An 18,959-nucleotide genomic window follows, 5' to 3' on the forward strand; every position below is an offset into this window, starting at 1 on the left:
TCACAGAGCGAGGCGGGACTTCCGGCGATTCACTTTCTGGTTCTTTGTCAATTTCGGAGAGCCCCTTTCCGGCTTTTGGACGCCACACTTCCGGCTGCGGTCTGCCACACTTCCGGTCCCTCCGCCGTGCGGTTTTACCTTCTTCTGGCGGAAGTGACCGAACTAGGTCATGGCCCGTCCCCGAAACCCTAGTCTCCATGGTGCTCCGGAGGCCGGAAGTGGAGCTGGGTCCCTCCCGCGGCCAGGGGCGGGCTGCCTGGGGGCAGAGTCCTGCGGGAATCAATGGCTGGAGCTGCGGGGGGGCGCCCGTCCGTGTGGGACATCTACAGCTCCATGGAGTATGGGCCTGCCCCAGAGGGGGCGGGGCCTGCCCAGGTAAGGCCCCCCCGCCCCCACATTGGGAGCCCGGACTCCTGGGTTCTCTCCCCGGCTCTGGAAACGGAGTCGGGGGGTCTAGTGGTTAGAGCAGGGGGGAGGGTGCTGGGAGCCAGGACTCCTGGGTTCTCTCTCCAGCTCTGCCCCAGGCTGCGTTAAATTGGTTGAGTCCCACACCGCTATGTGTGCCTCAGTTTCCCCATGGGCAGCGACAGCCCCGCTGGCCGCCTGGCCCTCGGCCAATGCAGAATCGCCGAGACGGCGAGATTCCACTTCCCCTTCCCTACCCCCACCCGCAGCCCTGACCTTGGCGTAGCTGAGTCAGCACCCCGGGGTGGCGCGGGGGGAGGGGACACGCCTGCCCTGCGCTGAGACCCCAGCCCTGGGCCTGTCCCGCCTGGGTTTTTCCACTGTAGCCCCAGCTCTCGTCCTGCTGCGCGGACATCGCACCCAGAGCCAGGAGCTCGTCCCTTGGGGGGGGGGGGCAGTACAAGAATAGAACCCAGGTGTCCTGGTACCTGGTCACCGCCTCCGAGATCCCACTCTCTTTCCAGGACAAATAATAGAACCCAGGAGTCCTGGCTCCCAGCCCCCTGCTCTAACTACTAGCCCCCACTCACAGCTCGGAGAGAACCCAGGACTCCTGGCTCCCTAATTTCCAGTCTTTAAAACAGGACCCTCCATGTTAAAACACATCATAGTGGGCTTCGTAAGAGCTGGGATCCAGTGATTGACAGCCAGGACTCCTGGGTTCTGTCCCCAGCTCTGACCCTCTGTGGCAGGTCCATTCCCCCTCTCTGTACCTCAGTTTCCCTGTCCGTTTAATCAAACAGTGGGTAGCGTTTCATTTCAGCTCGCAGGGGTGCGTCTGCTGTGCTGGACTAAGAATCAGAACGCAGCGATCCTGCTGGGAACACCCCCTGTCCCTGCCACAGCGGGACCCCTCCCCTCCCACACCTGAATGGGCGTTCTGCAGAGAATCCCCCTTTTGCACTATAGGGCTTAGGACCCATGGTGGCCACGTTCTGCTTCCAGCCACTAAACCAGTGGTTCCCAAACTTTTGTACTGGTGACCCCTTTCACATAGCAAACCTCTGAGTGCGACCTGCCCCCCCACCCCCCTCCATAAATTAAAACCACTGTTTTATAAATGCTGGAGGCAAAGTGGTGTTTGGGGTGGAGGCTGACCAGTTGCGACCCCCCCATGTAATAACCTCATGACCCTCTGAGGGGTCCCGACCCCCAGTTTGAGAACCCCTGCACTAGAGGGCAGTGTGGGGCCGATCGCCCCCTGGTGGGTGTGCGATGTATTGTCGAGGGTCTGACAGCCCGTTCCAGGGGGTGTATTTCTCCTGCTTCCCTGCCCCCCAGGCCTGGCTGGAGACTCACGGTCGAAGCTTTGGGCATTTCGTGGCCGGCAAATGGTGGAAGCCGGAAGGCAGAGAAACCGCCAGCGACACCAATCCAGCCACAGGTTCAAGCCCAGACCCCGCGCGACGGCTGCGGCAGCTCACGGCATCTGACTCTGAAGGCTTAAACTGGACCTTGAGGGGGTGGGCGGGGAATGGGACTGGGGGCCTCTCCCCGTAGGGGGCCGCTGGCTCCCATCCAGCCCCGGGGCGGGGGGACTGACGGGCTCAAGGGGACCGGGAATGGGACACGGGGCCTTTGCCCTCTAGGGGGCGCCGGCTCCCGTCCCAGCTGTGGGATTCAGCTCAGTTCTGAGCAGAGTGTGTGTGTGGGGCGGGGCTGGGGGGGGGGGGGGGCAGGGAGATCTCTCCATGGGGCTCTGACCCCATTCCCCTCACCAGGGGAGCTGCTGGCCACCACCCTCCAGGGGGAGCCGGAGGACGTAGAGGCTGCTGTCCAAGCTGCCACGAAAGCCTTCGAAGCCTGGAGCCGCCTGCCGTGCCACGCCCGAGCCCGGCACCTGCACAAGTGAGCGCCGGCGGCGGGGGGGGAGGGGCGCCGGGGGGCGGGGGGGGAGGGGGGCGTTTGCTTGGGGCAGGGGGAGAAACGCACCCGGTTTGGACGTGTGGTTCTGTCGCCACCTAGTGGCGGCAGCCTGCCTGGCGCCCGCGAAGCTGCCGCGGGGCCCCCCTCCTGCCTGGCATGCTCGGGTCGCGGCTGACCCCGGCCCCTCCCTTCTCCAGCATGGCCCGGACCATCCAGAAACACCAGCGCCTGCTGGCGCTCCTGGAGAGCCTGGATACCGGGAAGCCCATCGGGGAGGTCCGGGACCGGGACGCGCCCCTGGTCGTCCGACATTTCTACCACCACGCCGGCTGGGCCCAGCTCATGGGCACCGAGATGGGGGGCTGGAAAGCCCTGGGTGAGTATCTCGTCCCAGAGAGAAAGGGACCGTGGTGGGGTTCCCTCGCCCCGTGCTGGAGCCCCGCGCCTGTTTACATGGGGGAAACTGAGGCACGATGTGGGAGCGGGGATTTTGGATTGCAGCAGGGCTCAGCACAGAACCCAGAGGTCCTGGCTCCCTCCTGCAACTGCTTGACCTCTCCTCTGCTCCCCGAGCCAGGGAGAGAACCCAGGAGTCCTGGCTCCCCGCTCTGACCTCTCTCTCTATCTCCTCCCCACCCAGGGGTGGTCGCTGCTGTGGTTACCTGGAATTCCCCATTGCTGCCACTGGCCTGGAAAATCTGCCCAGCTCTGGCAATGGGTAGGTGTGGGGGGTAGCCCCCTCTGTGCCCCCCATGTGTGCTCCCTTGGGATCCCCTCACCCCTCTTGGGGTTCACCCCCCACCTCCATATTTCTATCCCCCCAGCTCCTCCTGGGGGGTGTCCCGTGGTTCTGAGTCCCCCCAGCCCCTGTGTGTCTCCCCTTGAGCTTCCCCACAGCCCCCCTTCTAAGGGGGGGAAGGGGTTGCCCAGCTGGGATCCCCCCCTGTGATTGTTCCTGTCTGGGGGTCCCCCTGCTGTGAGCCCATTGCATCTTCCCCAGTGGTCCCCTCTGAAGCCCCCTCTCCCTTCTTTGGGGGTTCTCCTGCCCTGAGCCCCCGTGCCCCCATGTGTGGTTCTCCTCTGAAGCCCTCTGTATGGGGGGGTCCCCCTTCTCTGAGCCCCCTGCAGCCCGTGCCCTGAATCACCCATGTGTGGTCCCCCTCTCCCCTCTGTGGGGGTCCTCCTGCCATGAGCTCTCTGCGCCCCCCTCTTGACCCCCATCTACCCCCCCCAGGGAACACCATGGTTCTCCTTCCACCCCCCCGCGCCCGGCTCTCTGCCCTGCTGCTGGCCGAGCTGGGCGCCCAGGCCGGGCTGCCCCCAGGGGTGCTGAATGTGCTGACGGGGGAGGGGGCGCTGGCCGGGGGGCTGGCTGCCCATCCCGGGGTGGATGCTGTGGCTGTGGCTGGCTCTGTGGAGGTACGTGTTTCCAGGCAGGGGGTGTCCCCCTGACCCCCATGTGCCTGAGGGCGGGTCCACGGGGGGTGGTGGAAATGGGGGGCTGGTATCTTGGGGGGAAGCTTCCATGGTCTAGGCTGGGGGGATGGGAGGGGGCTCTGGAGAGCTGAGTTGAGGAGTGGGGGGCCCTGAAGGGAGGGGACTGCTGTGTCTTGCAGGGGCCTGGGGGTGCGGGGTCCGGGGGAAGGGGGCTGCTATGGTCCATGGGGGTTTGGGAGGCTGGACCCTGTGGGGGGGGGCGGGGAGGCTGGGGACCTAGGCCATTGGGGAGGGCTGGGCTGGTGGAGTTGGGGGCTGCCCTGGCCCCATTCCCAACACCCCCCTTTCCCCTCCCCTCAGGTGGGGCGCTCGCTGCGCCGTGCAACGGCCGGTGGGGGCCCCCGGCTCTCGCTGCAGCTGGGGGGTGACACCCTGGCCGTCGTCTTCGACTCGGCCGACCTGGATGGAGCCGCTGTGGGGCTGAGCGATGCCGTGAGCTGCCAGCGGGGCCTGGTGAGCAGGGAGCGCAGCCTTCCCCTAGGGGGCGCCAGCTGGCGGGGAACGGGGCGCGGGGCCTTTCCCCTCTAGGGGGCGCTGGCTCCCAACTGGCCCCAGTGCTGGGCCTGGCTGGCTCGGGGAGGGGGGAATGGGGCACGGGGCCTTTCCCCTCTAGGGGGCGCCGGCTCTCATTTGGCCCCAGTGCTGGGCCTGGCTGGCTCGGGGAGGGGGGAATGGGGCACGGGGCCTTTCCCCTCTAGGGGGCGCCGGCTCCCATTCAGCCCCAGGGTGGGGACTGGCTGGCTCGGGGCGGGGGGGGAATGGGGCACGGGGCCTTTCCCCTCTAGGGGGCGCCGGCTCCCATCCAGCCCCAGGGCGGAGACTGGCTGGCTCAGGGGGGCGGGGAACAGGCCCCCTCTGGATTGTGACTCTGTGGCCCCCTAGTGGCCGCAGCCTGCCTTGCCGTGAGGGCCTGTGCCCTGCAGGGGGCGCCGGCGTGTCGTTAACCCCTTTCCCCCCAGGCTCCCGGCCCCGGGGCGTTGCTGCTGGTGCAGGAGGCCGTAGCCGGGGCGCTGCTCCAGCGGCTGAAGATGCGGCTGGGGCAGCTGCGTGTGGGGGACCCGCTGGACAAGGCCATGGATGGGGGGGCCCTGGTGGACGAAGCCCAGCGGGGCGCCATAGAGACCTACGTGGAGGAGGCCCGGGCAGAGGGGGCTGAGGTGAGGGGCTGGGTCTAGTGGGTAGAGTGGAGGGGTGCAGGCTGGGAGCCAGGACTCCTGGGTTCCCTCTCCGGCTCCGGGAAAGGAAGTGGGGTCTAGTGGTAAGAGCAGGGGGGCTGGGAGCCCGGACTCCTGGGTTCTCTTCCCAGCTCTGGAGGAGGGGAGTGGGGTATAGTGGTCAGAGCAGGGGAGCTGGGAGCCCGGACTCCTTGGTTCTCTTCCCAGCTCTGGAGGAGGGGAGTGGGGTATAGTGGTCAGAGCAGGGGAGCTGGGAGCCCGGACTCCTGGGTTCTCTCCCCGGCTCCGGGACGGGGGGGGGGGGGGGGTCTGTCTCTGAGGCTTGTGCTGCTGTCTCCCCACACGCAGATTTTCCAGGCATGGGCAGCTCTCCCGGCCCGAGGGCCCTTCTACCCCCCAACCCTGATCACCGGAGTGGCCAGCACCTCGCGCTGCGTCCGGGAGGAGGTAGGGGTCACCCCCCCCCCCCCCCCCGCCGCCTGAGGGCCAACCTAGGCTCCCTCCGCCTGCCTGCTGGGCCATGCATGGGGAAGTGGTGACCTCTGGTGGCCACAATCAGAATTGCAGTTCTCTGCTTTTTCCCCCCCAGGTCTGCCTGCCAGGGGAGAGCACCCCCCACTGAGCCCCTGGTCCGCTCCCTGCAGCCCAGTGCCCCCCGCTGAGCCCCCCACCCTGCAGCCCAGCGCCCCCCGCTAAGCCCCCCACCCTGCTCCCTGCAGCCCAGTGCCCCCTGCTGAGCCCCCCGCCCCGCAGCCCAGCGCCCCCCGCTGAGCCCCCCGCCCCGCTCCCTGCAGCCCAGCACCCCCTGTTGGCCCCCCCGCCCCGCTCCCTTCAGCCCAGCACCCCCTGTCTCCCAAGACTTCTCTTGTCCCCTGCTGCAGATCCTTGGGCCGGTGCTGGTGGTTCTGCCCTTCCGGACCGCCAAGGAGGCCGTGGCACTGGGGAACCACCGCCCCTCCGGGCTGGCAGCCAGCGTATGGACCGAGAACCTGCCCCTGGCCATGGAGGTGGCGCAAAGGTTAGTTCAGAGCCCACGGTCCAGCTCCAGGATCCGGCTCCGGCTCCCCCCATCCCACCCCGTGCATCCGCTCCCAGAGCTGCAGGGATCCGGCTCATGTTTCCACCCCCCTGGCAAGGAAACTCCAGCCCCAGGGCTGCAGGTCGTCTCCCTCCCTCCCTCCCGACCTCCCCTGGCCTGTCTGTCCACCCCACTTCGTTACGCTTGAATCCCGCTGCACCCCCAGTTTCACTAGCGTCCCTTCAATTCAAGCCCTCGCCCGGGCGCTCGGCCCCGGGAGCTCCCCGTAGTAAAACCGAAGCGAAGTTTATGGGATGCAGCAGAAGACGAAGCTTCACGTCCCCAGTCGCGGCGGGGCCGCCGGCCGGCCGGGATTTATCGCCCCGCAGCCTATGAGATCCGAAGCGTGGAAGTCTGAAGACTGTGGAGGGGCATTTTGTCGGCAGCACGTCCGACAGCCTGCCATGGAAGCAGGTTCCCCCGCAGGGGTTTCCACATGTGGCCTGGCCCTAGGCTTCCACGGCTCTCGGTGGAAATATTTTCCCGCGGCTTGGTGCGTGCGGTCGGCGTTTGCAGTTGAAAAGTCCATCCTCCCCCACCTGCCTGCGCTTTCCTCCTGGCTCGCGAGAGGTTTCGCCCCCCGGGGTCGGCCTGGCCAGCCGAGAGAAAAGAGACCCTTGGCCAGCCAGCCAGGGAAGTGTTCCCTTGGGCAGATCTGTTCGAGAAACAGCCCATCTTGATTTCAGAATTGCCCGTGACGGAGAATCCCCCACGAGCCGGGGGAAATTGGGCCCGGGGTTAATTATGGTCACCGTTAGAAATTGACGTCTCGCTTCCAGTCTGAATGCATTGCGCCCCGACTCCCAGCTGCTGGCCGCGTGGGCCCCGGCTGGGCTCGCTGATGGGCCCGTGGCTTCGCTCTCTGAGCTCCCGTTCGCCCCCGTCGGTCCCCCGCTGCCCTGACTTTTTCTTGGTCTCCCCGGCGCGTTGGACGAGCGACGAGTTTGGTGCTTTCTGCCAGGCCCCCACTGAGGGATCTCGCTGTGGGAAACGCGCCCGTTTGTCGCTGCGTACCTGTACTCTGGGGCCCCTGGGCTCTGACACCCCCCCATCTCGCTTTTTGTGGCAGCCTGCAGGTCGGCACCGTCTGGATCAACGGGCAGAACTTCTTTGACGCGGCTGCGGGCGTGGGAGGAACCAAGGAGAGCGGGAACGGCCGGGATGGAGGCAAGGAGGTGTGTGGGGCTGAGCCGGGAAGCGGGGGATATCAGGCTGGAGGGCCCGCAGGGCTGACTTGTCCCTTCCTTCCCCCTCCTAGGGCCTGTACGAGTATGTCAGGCCGAGCTGGCAGAGCCGGCCCCGGCCTGGCCCCACGGAGCTGGACTACAAAACTTTTGCTGCCTCCTATGGGGCTGACCCTCCCTCTGTTCCTGGGCACAGTGGGGTAGCCTGCCCCGAACTGGAGGAAAACATGCCAAGGTACTAATGACTCATGGTCCCTCAGAGCTGGCCCCCCTTGCCTGGTGCTGGGACGCGGCCCCTCTGGGGTGGGGTGCAGGGGCCGGGTATACGGGGACCCTTCGCCTGGCCCTGAGACACGGCCCCTCTGGGGTGGGGCGTGGGGGCTGGTTATGCAGGGACCCTTCGCCTGGCCCTGAGACACGGCCCCTCTGGGGTGGGGCGTTGGGGGCTGGTTATACAGGGGTAATATTCTCTCTAAATTTTTCCGTCCACGTGCGGCGTGAATTTTGTTCTGTGGAGCCCCAACAGGGAGGGAACATGCGGGTGTGCACCATCACCTCCGTACTTTCAGGACACCCCTTATCCCCCCACTTCCCCCCCCCCCCCCCGAGAGCTCCCAACGTCCTAGCTGGGTGGTGGGGAAGGTCTGACTTCAGGTGGCGTCCGCAGCGCCTGCCAGTTCATTCGTCCAGCCTCCTTCCGCGGGGATGAAATCCAGCCACCGCTGGGGAGGGAAATTGCCCCCAGCTGGAGCAGCGAGCCCTGTGCAGTAGTTGGGAAAGAGACAGGGAATTTTGGGCAGGAAGAATCTTCCCCTCTCATGCAAAATCCTGGAGCTATTTAATGTTCGGACGGGGTTTCATCTGTCAAAGTCTCCTCTGAAGGTAAAATATAACATGGCCCCGTCAGCATCCCCGTAAATGTGTCTTTCTAAATCGAGACATTAAGGCTCAAAATAATTGTCCAAAACGCACCTTCCCTCCTCTCATATTAACCGTCCGAAGCGCTTTAAAAGCCCCGTCGACTATTCACGTCTCGCACTGGAGTAGGCTGGACGCTGAAAGTAACGCCAGCAGGTCCACCCTTGGATTCGCACCCTGGCAGACAATGTTCCCGAGTCTCGGTTGTTACCGGGAACATTTACACCGCGCTTTCCAGACACGTGGGCTCGGGCAAACTTTCATTTGACGTGGCGTTTTCGCCCACTCCTTTCCCTGAGAACTACTTGGCAGGGTCAGGACTAGATAACACCCCTCTTCCGCTGCCCGCGAAAAACTTTTCAACCACCGCAAGGGGGAGTTTAAATCCACCACGGAGGAAGGCTGTCATTGGAAATCAGACCAAAACGGTTCTCTTTGAGTCATTTCCATTTAAAACGCAAATCGAAAAGCCAGTGCTCTTCAGCGCTTTGCGTTTGTAAATCTCAAAGGGTTTTGCAGGGAAATGGGGAAACTGAGGCACGGTGTGGGGGTGAGGTGACTTCCCAAGGCCACACAGGAACTCAGTGGCAGAGCAGGGGAAAGACCCAGAGTCTCTTCATTCCCCAGGCTCCCCCAGCTCGGGGGCTGTGGCAGGGAGAGATGACTCCCATCTCTCCCATCCCCGCCGCAGGCCCGGGGCCGGGGAAAAGGCGTCTCTGCCCACCCGCCCCCCCCATAGCCCTGCATGGCCCAAGTTTCTCCAAAGCCCCATCACGGCCCCCCCCCCCACCCCATTCCCCCCACCCACCCTACACATAATCCACACTCACCCGTGTGCGGGCCTGCACCTTAGAGGGAACACAGACACGCACCCCTCGTCCGGCGCTGAGATGCAGCCCCTCTGGGGCGGGGCGCGGGGGCTGGGTGGACAGGGATCCCCGGCCCGGTGACGGCTTTCCAATGAGCGTGAGGGTTCAGGGGTCACCTCGGCCCCCCTTGTGTCTCTGCAGGGTGGACAGAACCTACAAGCTCTACTACGGAGGGGCTCAGAAGCGACCCGAGGGAATGGCCTCGCTCCCCGTCCTCGACCCCGCCGGCAACGTGCTGGCGTACGTGGCGGACGGCAGCGCCAAGGACATCCGCAACGCCGTGGAGGCGGCTCACAAGGCCGCGCCAGGGTGAGATGGGGAGCAGCTCAGGACTCCTGGCTTCTCTGCCCGGCTCTGGGAGGGGAGTGGGGTCCAGTGGTTAGAGTGGGGGGCTGGGCGCCAGAACCCCCGGGTTCTCTCCCTGGCTCTGGGAGGGGAGTGGTGTCTAGTGGTTAGAGCAGGGAGGCTGGGAGCCAGGACTCCTGGGTTGTATCTCCAACTTTGCCCCTGAACTCGCTGTTTACCCTTCGTGCCTCAGTTTCCCCCGTGTACCGAGCGAGGCCACTCCTCGCCGTATGAGGCCTGGCTGCAGGTTGGGGCCCTCTCTGAGTTCATAGAATCATAGAATATCAGGGTTGGAAGGGACCCCAGAAGGTCATCTAGTCCAACCCCCTGCTCAAAAGCAGGACCAATCCCCAATTAAATCATCCCAGCCAGGGCTTTGTCAAGCCTGACCTTAAAAACTTCTAAGGAAGGAGATTCCACCACCTCCCTAGGCAACGCATTCCAGTGTTTCACCACCCTCATAGTGAAAAAGTTTTTCCTAATATCCAACCTAAACCTCCCCCACTGCAACTTGAGACCATTACTCCTTGTCCTGTCCTCTTCCACCACTGAGAATAGTCTAGATCCATCCTCTCTGGAACCACCTCTCAGGTAGTTGAAAGCAGCTATCAAATCCCCCCTCATTCTTCTCTTCTGCAGACTAAACAATCCCAGTTCCCTCAGCCTCTCCTCATAACTCATGTGTTCCAGACCCCTAATCATTTTTGTTGCCCTTCGCTGGACTCTCTCCAATTTATCCACATCCTTCTTGTAGTGTGGGGCCCAAAACTGGACACAGTACTCCAGATGAGGCCTCACCAATGTCGAATAGAGGGAAACGATCACGTCCCTCGATCTGCTCGCTATGCCCCTACTTATACATCCCAAAATGCCATTGGCCTTCTTGGCAACAAGGGCACACTGCTGGCTCATATCCAGCTTCTCGTCCACTGTCACCCCTAGGTCCTTTTCCGCAGAACTGCTGCCTAGCCATTCGGTCCCTAGTCTGTAGCGGTGCATTGGGTTCGTCCGTCCTAAGTGCAGGACCCTGCACTTATCCTTGTTGAACCTCATCAGATTTCTTTTGGCCCAATCCTCCAATCTGTCTAGGTCCCCCTGTATCCTATCCCTGCCCTCCAGCGTATCTACCACTCCTCCCAGTTTAGTATCATCCGCAAATTTGCTGAGAGTGCAATCCACACCATCCTCCAGATCATTTATGAAGATACTGAACAAAACCGGCCCCAGGACCGACCCTTGGGGCACTCCACTTGATACCGGCTGCCAACTAGACATGGAGCCATTGATCACTACCCGTTGAGCCTGACAATCTAGCCAGCTTTCTACCCACCTATAGTGCATTCATCCAGCCCATACTTCCTTAACTTGCTGACAAGAATACTGTGGCCAGGTGGTGCCAGCCTGGAGCAAAGTGTTGCCCACTTTCTGGCCCACTGCCAGGTGCCAATAATCTTCCCCCGGCCCCGCCTCTCTTATCTCTCCCCCAGCAGCGGGGTGGCCAGAGTCCCCAGAGAACTGAAGAGCCGCTGGCTCATTGCAGCTGGGACCCGCCCAGCATCTCACGCCGCTGGAAATGGTTTGCTCCTCGGGGAGCCCTGCCAGGTGGCGGGGCGCCGGAGCGCGGGGGGGGCGTCCAGAGAGCCAGGATCTGATCAAACCGAGGGGAGAATAATTTTTGCCTAAATTTTCCAGACACTTTTCTTGTTTGGGGCGAAAGTTGGAGAAGTTGGACGGTTTTGCCCCCGAAACTAGACGGTTTTGGCCCCCCTCCCAGACAGGGACAATGTAGATCCGGAACTGCCATGGCTCGGCCTTATGGGAGTCCCTGGCTGTGGTGCATCATGGGAGAGGTAGTTCGGACAGTCTCCTCCATAGGCTGTGCATCATCTCCCATGGTGCACCACAGCTCCCCCTGGCCTGGGAGCGGGTTGCATAATGGGAACCCCTGGCTGTGGTTAGGGTGGCCAACTTTCTATTGGCACAAAACCAAACACCCTAGTCCCGCCCCTTCCTCAAGGCCCCGCCCCCCTCACTACATTCCCCCATCCTTGGGGGCTCGCTCTCCCGTACCCTCACTCACTTTCACTGGGCTGGGGCTGGGGCAGGGGGTTGGGGTGTGGGAGAGGGTGAGGGCCCTAAATGGGGGTGCAGGTTCGGGGCAGAGCCAGAAATGAGGGGTTCAGGGTGTGGGAGGGGGCCCTGGGCTGGGGTAAGGGGTTGAGGGCTCTGGGCTGCAGGTGCAGGCTCTGGGGTGCAGGAGGGGGTACGGGCTCTGGGCTGGGGGTGTGGGCTCTGGGGTGGAGCCAGGGATGAGGGGTTTGAGGTGCAAGAGAGGGCTCCAGGCTTGGGGGTGGGGCAGAGGGGTTCAGGGTGTGGGAGGGGGCTCTGGGCTGGGGCAGGGGGTTGGGGTGCAGGAAGGGGTGAAGGCTCTGGGGTGGGGCTGGGGATGAGGGGTTTGGGGTGCAGGAGGGGGCTCTGGGTTTGAGGGGGCTCAGGGCTGGGGCACGGGCTTACCTCAGGCAGCTCCCAGTCAGGGGCACAGCGGGGCTAAGGCAGGCTCCCTGGCTCCACCCCACCCCACCCAGCTCCCATTGGCCGATGCTCGGGGCGGGGACAGCGCGCCGAGCCCCGTGGCCCCCCCGCCTAGGAGCCGGACCTGCTGGTCGCTTCCGGGGCGCAGCGCGGTGCCCCAGGACAGGTAGAGACCAGCCCCGCGGCACCGCTGACCGGGACCCACTAGGGTCCCTTCTCAAGTGGGCGTTCGGGTCGAAAAGCGGACACCTGGGCCCCCTCGCTGTGGTGCATCATGGGACTTGTAGTTCAGACTCCTCCTGCTCTAGCCTGTTCTCTAGGGCAGGCAGGCTCCCTTCCTGGACTACACCTCCCCCAGCAAGGAGCCACACCCCCAAAGACCCCCCCCCAAGACACAGAACCCCCCCACGCTGACCTGCGGGGACTTCGCTTCCCCCGGCCCCAACCCCTCCAAGCTGTAAATTGCAGCCCTGCTTTGCAGCCCCCCTCCCCCCACCAATGCCCAGCGCTGCTGAGTGACAGCCCCTGAAATTCGGGGGTGCCTCGGGCAGGGAGGGGGTTCAGGATTCCCCCTCGGGCCAGTGGGGAAGAGAGGGGCCAGGAGGGTGGCGCAGGGGCAAGGAGTGCAAAAGGCACTTACATTTTATTGCTTTGTTGTCTGGGGCTTGACTGGCGTAATCTAATGGGGGGGCAGGGGGCAGCTCCCGGACTAGGCCTCATCCACCAATCAGATCCACAGGGGCGCTGGGCTGGGGGGGCCTGATCCCTTGGGGGTGGGCATGGGAGAGTGGGAATCAACTCTGCAGTCTACTGGGTTAGAGTGGGGGTGGGGCTGGGAGCCAGGACTCCTGGGTTCTCTCCCCAGCACTGGGAAGGAAGTGGGGTCTAGTGGTTAGAGCCGGGGGGGCTGGGGGCTGGGACTCCTGGGTTCTCTCCCCAGCACTGGGAAGGAAGTGGGATCTAGTGGTTAGAGCGGGGGGGGCTGGGGGCTGAGACTCCTGGGTTCTCTCCCCAGCACTGGAAAGGAAGAGGGGTCTAGTGGTTAGAGCGGGGGGGGGCTGGGACTCCTGGGTTCTCTCCCCAGCACTGGGAAGGAAGTGGGGTCTAGTGGTTAGAGCGGGGGGCTGGGGGCCGGGACTCCTGGGTTCTCTCCCCAGCACTGGGAAGGAAGAGGGGTCTAGTGGTTGGAGCGGGGGGGCTGGGGGCCGGGACTCCTGGGTTCTCTCGCCAGCACTGGGAAGGAAGAGGGGTCTAGTGGTTGGAGCCGGGGGCCGGGACTCCTCGGTTCTATCCCGGCTCCGTCTCTCTCCCGGCAGGTGGGGCAAGCGGGCGGCCCACACCCGGGCGCAGGTGCTGTACTACGTGGCGGAGAACCTGGAGCTGCGGCGGGAGGAGGTGGCGTCCCGGCTGGGGGCGCTGACAGGAGCCCCCCCCGAGGAGGCACGGCGGGAGGTGGACCTGGGCCTGGAGCGGCTCTTCCACTGGGCGGCCTGCTGCGATAAATCTGGGGGCGTCATGCAGGTGGGGCCCCAGAGTGCCCACTCCGGACAGGGGGCAGCCAGAGATGCAGGCGGGCAATGCCAGGGGGTGGGGATTGTGGGGGGGGGAATGTGGTGGGTAGGTGGCTGTGTTTGGGGGGGGTGGGCATAGTGGAGAAGGTGGGGGGGCGGGCCTTGGGGAGGTGAGGGATGGGGGGTGGGAACAGGGGAGGGGCTTGGGCGGTGTACTTATGGGGTGCACCCAGGAGGGGGCGGGGCATGCAGGGCAGGAATGGGGGTGGGGTCAGGGGAGGGAATCCGGGGGTGAAGCTCTGCCCACAGGCTGAACCCAGCAGCAGGTGCCTGGGGGCAGGGTTGACTTTGTCTCGAGGGCTGGAAGAGGGTGGGGGGAGCCCAGAATCACCCCTCTGGCTTTGCCCCCCCCCCCAGGAAACCCCCCTGCATGGCACCACCCTGCGGCTCTGCCAGCCCCTGGGCGTCGTGGGGGTCGCCTGCCCGGACGAGCACCCCCTGCTCAGCTTCCTGAGCCTGCTGGCCCCCGCCGTGGCCCGGGGCAACGCCGTGGTGATGGTCCCCAGCCCACGCTACCCGCTGCCCGCCCTGGACCTTTGCCAGGTACCCTCCCCCCCCGCGTGCCTCAATTTCCCCAGGCCAAAAAAGGGAGTCGTCACCCCACCCTGTAGAGGACATGGCCGTCGAGAGATGGAAAAGACGCTACTGGGAGCGTATGGGCCATTGGACTCTGAGACCCTCTGCCTGGGGAGTGAACCCAGGAGTCCTGCCTCCCAGGCTCCCTGCTCTAACCACTAGCCCCCACTCCCCTCCCAGTGCCGAGAGCAGTAACTATACTATAGCTCCGTTGGCACGGGCTCCTGTCCGGCCCCCACTGAGCTGCCCCGGCTGGGAGCGACCACACGTGCCACTTCGGGCTTACGCTGTGAAACAGACCCATCCCCCCCACCTGAGATCGGGGTCCCCATTGGGCCGGGCGCTGCACAGATTCCCCCACCCCCCGCCCGCCTGACTGAGATTAGGGGACCCCGGGGCGCCAGGCACTGCACAGACCCCTCCCCTCACCCGATCTCAAGCGGGGGACCCCAAGGCGTTACCCCGACACAAGTGCAGAGCCCTGCGTGGCTACGTTTGGACCCGCGGCTGTCCCCCGATTTGCCAGACTCCATACACGTGCCCCGGATCCACAGGACCGGTGCCTAGAATGGATCAACCCTGAGAAGGCCGCGCTTGGGGCCCCCCAGACCCTGCTGGTTTACAGCCAAGGGGCAGCGTAGGTGGGGCGGCTGAGAGACCTCAGGCCCCTGCCTTTGACTTTTCCCCGCTCACCATTCAGAAGCGGCCGGATTGGGCCGGGGGTTCCTCTTTTCTAGCTGTCTCGGGGTTTGAGCCCCGTGCGGGACTGACCTCTTCTCTTCCTGTGCATACACAGGTCACCTCGTTACTAGGAGGACCAGATGGCTCGGTTTTATAGGGACAGTCCCGATTTTGGGGTCTTTTTCTTATCTAGGCTCCTATTACCCCCCACCCCCTGTCCCGATTTTTCGCACTTGCTGTCTGGTCACCCTACTTCGTTACACTCATTTGCATAAGGCGGAGGTCCCCAAAGTGTGGGGCGTGCCCCGCTGGGGGGAAGCGTGAAGGAACATCCGGGGAGGGGGAGCACAGCGGGGCCCCGGGCCAGCCCGCACGGGGGTGGGGAGGAAGTACCACCTGGCCCCGTGCCGGGCCCAGGTCCCAAGCCTTATGGCAGCGCTCCCGCCCCCAGATCCTGGCCGTGGCCCCAGACCCATCCCCAGCTGCGGCCCCAGCCATGGCCCCATTACCCCTTCCCCTCCCCCGAGCCGTGGCCCCGGCTCTAGGGGGGCGCGGACATAGGTAAGGGGGGCGTCTGTCCTCAACAGTTTTGGGACCGCTGCCCTGGGTCGTTCATTATAACAGGGATCGTTAAGCTGAAGAGAATGCCGAGCCGCCCGTCTCATATCTTTGATTTCATGGCTGGCTGCTCACAATCACCTGGGTAAAATAGAGGCCTGTAAGACACGAAAGGGACTTTGCATCACGCACACGCTTGGCATGGACGCTTTGGTTCGTAGCCATACGAGTCAACGGGTTCGAAATTGTCCGTCGGCTGCTTGCGCCACGGAGTTAGGGCCCTGCCAAATTCACAGCTCGTTTTGGTTCATTTCACGGTCGTTGGATTTTTCCCAGCGTCTGTTTCACGGTTTCAGATCTTTAAATCTGAAATTTCACGGTGTAGTCACCGGACGCGGAGACGGGGGGGCATCTCCGACCCAAAAGAAGGTGGGGTGTCCGCAAGGCGATTGTAAGGGGAGGGGTCACAGTATTGCCGGGCTCCCAGCTCCGTGAAATCTGGTCTCCCCTATGCTAGCCAGATGTCCCGGAGGGGTGAGATTTCATGATCCATAATGTGTTTTTCATGGCTGTGATTTTGGTAGGGCCTTACACATAGAGCAGGTTTTTAGTCAACCTGCACAGGGCAGTTTTAATGCATTCGCGCCCACTGGGCAGCACTGCAAAGCAATGGGGAAACTGAGGCACGGGGCGGGGTCCTCCAAATAAGGCAGAAGAGTCCCGCACACAATACAGCCTGCATGACCGCAGGGGGTGGTGGAAGTGAAGCGTTTCCATTAGCTTCCTCGTTAAGGAGCCTATTAATTACCTTCCTGAGTCGCTTGTCTCCGCTGCTAACAGCTGGGAACAATTAACGCCGGCCCGTGGGGACCTCGCTGGCCCAGCCCCAGGCGTGGGCCACGTGTTCCCTTGGGTGGCCGCATTCGCCCACGCAGGGTTTTGTCTCCGAAACGCCCCATCAGTGGGTCCCATCTCTGGTTCTCTGTCCCTGACCTAGGCAACCAGCTCCCCGTGACAGGAGAGAACCCAGGAGTCCTGGCTCCCAACTCCCGTGCCCGTGGCTCTAACCACTAGACCTCTCTCCCCTCCCAAAGCTGGGATAGAACCCAGGAGTCCTGGCTCCCAGCCCCTGCTGGTCCTGGCTGCTCATAGGGCCCATCTGCTTCCTCCCCCCCCAGATCTTCGACACCTCGGACGTCCCTGGAGGGGTGGTGAATATTGTGACGGGGAATCGGGACCATCTGAGCCGGACGCTGGTGCAGCACCAGGATGTTCAGGCCATGTGGTACTTCGGGTCTCCGCAGGTGAGAGTGGCTCTGCCCCCACCGCGTGCACCCCCGCCAGCCGGTCCCTGCCCTGGGGCCAGATGGGAGCCGGCGCCCCCTAGAGGGGACAGGCCCCGGACCCCATTCCCTGTCCCCCTGAGCCAGCCAGTCCCTGCCCTGGGGCCGGGTGGGAGCCAGCACCCCCTAGAGGGGACAGGCCCCGGGCCCCATTCCCTGCCCCCCTGAGCCAGCCAGTCTCTGCCCTGGGGCCAGATGGTAGCCGGTGCCCCCTAGAGGGGACAGGCCCCGGGCCCCATTCCCTGCCCTCCTGAGCCAGCCAGTCCCTGCCCTGGGGCCAGATGGTAGCCGGCGCCCCCTAGAGGGGAAAGGCCGTGGGCCCCATTCTCTGCCCCCTGGAGCCAGCCAGTCCCAGCCCTGGGGCGAGACAGGAGCCGGCGCCCCCTAGAGGGGACAGGCCCCGGGCCCCATTCCCTGCCCCCCTGAGCCAGCCACTCCCTGCCCTGGGGCGAGACAGGAGCTGGCGCCCCCTAGAGGGGAAAGGCCGCAGGCCCCATTCCCTGCCCCCCCCACTCCACCCCAGCCAGTCCCTGCCCTGGGGCCAGACTGGAACCGGTGTCCTCTAGAGGGGCCCGGCCCTACCTCCTGCGTCCTCATTTAACCCTTTCTCTCCTGCAGGGGTCCCAATTTGTGGAATGGGCCTCAGCCGGTAACCTGAAGCGGACCTGGGTGAGCCACGGGGCCCCCCGGCGGTGGGAGGACCCAGCCCAGGGGGCAGGTGAGGAGTTTCTGTACCAGGCCACCCAGTGTAAGAACATCTGGATCCCCATGGGGGAGATCTTTGCCAACTGAAGCCGAGGGTCCCCACCCCAAACCACGCAGCCTGAGGGCTACAATAAAAAGGGTTGGTATGGTTTAACCCTGCCCCCTGGTGGGGTTCCGTCTCCTGTTGCCTCATGAGCGTCACTGCCTGAATGGGGAAACTGAGGCACGAGGCTGGGGGGCGGGGGAGAGAGAATGACAACTGGAGTCTTGGCTCCCAGCCCCCCTGCTCTAACTGCTATGCCCCACTCCCCTCCCAGACCTTAAGGTACTGGAACTCAGGACTCCTGGGTTCTCTCCCAGGCTTGGGGAGAGGAGTGGGGTCTAGGGGGTTCGAGTGGGGTGGGAGGGGGAGCCAGGACTCGTGGGTTCTCTCCCCTACTCTGGAAGGGAGTGGGGTCGAGTGCAGAGGTGGGCAAACTACCATCCTGCCCGGCCCTTGAACTCCCAGCCGGGGAGGCTGGCCCCCGGCTCCCGTAGCTACACCTCCATGCAGGCAGCATGGCTTGCACCCGCCCACCTCCCCGGGTTTCCAGTACACCTGTCCTGCTGCTCTGAGCGGCATGGTAAAGGGGTGGGGGGCAAGGGGGTTGGATAAGGGGCAGGAGGTTCTGGGGGGCAGGCAGGGGATGGGGTGCAGGGGGTGGTTGGATGGGGCAGAGGTTCTCGGGGGTCTGGGGTCCCGGGGGGGCAGGGGATCCCGGGAGGGGGCAGGCAGGGGACAAGGATTGGGGGGGTTGGATGAGTCAGGGGTTCAGGGGGGCAGTCGGGAGCAGGAAGAGGGAGGGAGCAGATAGAAAATGGGGGCCAGGCTGTTTGGGGAGGCACAGCCCCCCAACCCAGCCCTCCATACCGTTTCACAACCCCGATGTGTCCCTCAGGCCAAAAAGTTTGCCCACCCCTGGTCTAATGGGTTAGAGCTGGGGGGCTGGGAGCCAGGACTTCTGGGTTCTCTCCCCAGTTCTGGGACAGGAATGGTGTCTAGTGGGCGAGAGTATGCGGGGCAGGGGGGAATTACTGCCCCCCTCCCCGGGGAAGGGGTGGGCTGGGCCTGATGCCACAGGGCTGAGTGCCCTCGGGCGGAGGGATCGGTCCCAGGGCTGGGGTAGGGTAGTTATAAACCTCGAATTTTATTGTCTCTTGTTAATGGTCATGGTTCGCCAGCCCACCTCGGTCTTAGAGGCTTGGCACACACGCGGTCCTCGTGCGCCTGCCCCAATGCTCTTCTCCACTCCCCTCCCCGAGCTGGGGAGAGAACCCAGGAGTCCTGGCTCCCAGCCCCCCTGCTCTAACCCACTGGAGCGAAGTGGGCTACAGTCCAGACCAGGGGTGGCCAACCTGAGCCGGAGAAGGAGCCAGAATTTAACAATGGGCATCACCAAAGAGCCCCAGGAGTACGTCAACAGCCCCCCATCAGCTCCCCCCAGCCCCGCTCCCAGCGCCTCCCGCCCACCGATCAGCACCTGCCCCTCCCGCCCTGCACCTCCTGATCGGCTGTTCCCTGGCATGCAGGAGGCTGGGGGGGGGGGGAGTGAGGGC

At 64.2% G+C, this 18,959-nt stretch overlaps 1 protein-coding gene across 1 annotated transcript; it reads left to right on the forward strand.

Moving 5' to 3' along the window:
• Positions 1-199: 199 nt before the first annotated feature.
• ALDH16A1 (aldehyde dehydrogenase 16 family member A1) lies at positions 200-17,517 on the forward strand. Its single transcript, XM_084612193.1, has 17 exons — positions 200-375; positions 1,747-1,849; positions 2,187-2,313; positions 2,529-2,707; positions 2,972-3,049; positions 3,566-3,750; positions 4,129-4,281; positions 4,788-4,985; positions 5,352-5,450; positions 5,885-6,021; positions 7,151-7,256; positions 7,340-7,500; positions 9,194-9,361; positions 13,246-13,450; positions 13,858-14,043; positions 16,494-16,619; positions 17,277-17,517. Exons 1-17 carry the CDS (start codon positions 283-285, stop codon positions 17,448-17,450), a joined length of 2,478 nt encoding a protein of 825 aa, XP_084468319.1. The 5' UTR covers positions 200-282; the 3' UTR covers positions 17,451-17,517.
• Positions 17,518-18,959: the final 1,442 nt, after the last annotated feature.

The sequence above is a fragment of the Lepidochelys olivacea genome, assembly GCF_965140295.1.
Source record: "Lepidochelys olivacea isolate rLepOli2 genome assembly, chromosome: 23".
NCBI classification, from domain to species: Eukaryota; Metazoa; Chordata; order Testudines; family Cheloniidae; genus Lepidochelys; species Lepidochelys olivacea.

Excerpts from the sequence above, each read along its gene's own strand:
- ALDH16A1 (XM_084612193.1), top strand. The coding sequence starts at position 283 with ATGGCTGGAGCTGCGGGGGGGCGCCCGTCCGTGTGGGACATCTACAGC. Across the intron at positions 2,314-2,528 it reads CGAGCCCGGCACCTGCACAA|CATGGCCCGGACCATCCAGA; the intron begins GTGAGCGCCGGC and ends TCCCTTCTCCAG. Across the intron at positions 3,050-3,565 it reads CTGCCCAGCTCTGGCAATGG|GGAACACCATGGTTCTCCTT; the intron begins GTAGGTGTGGGG and ends TACCCCCCCCAG.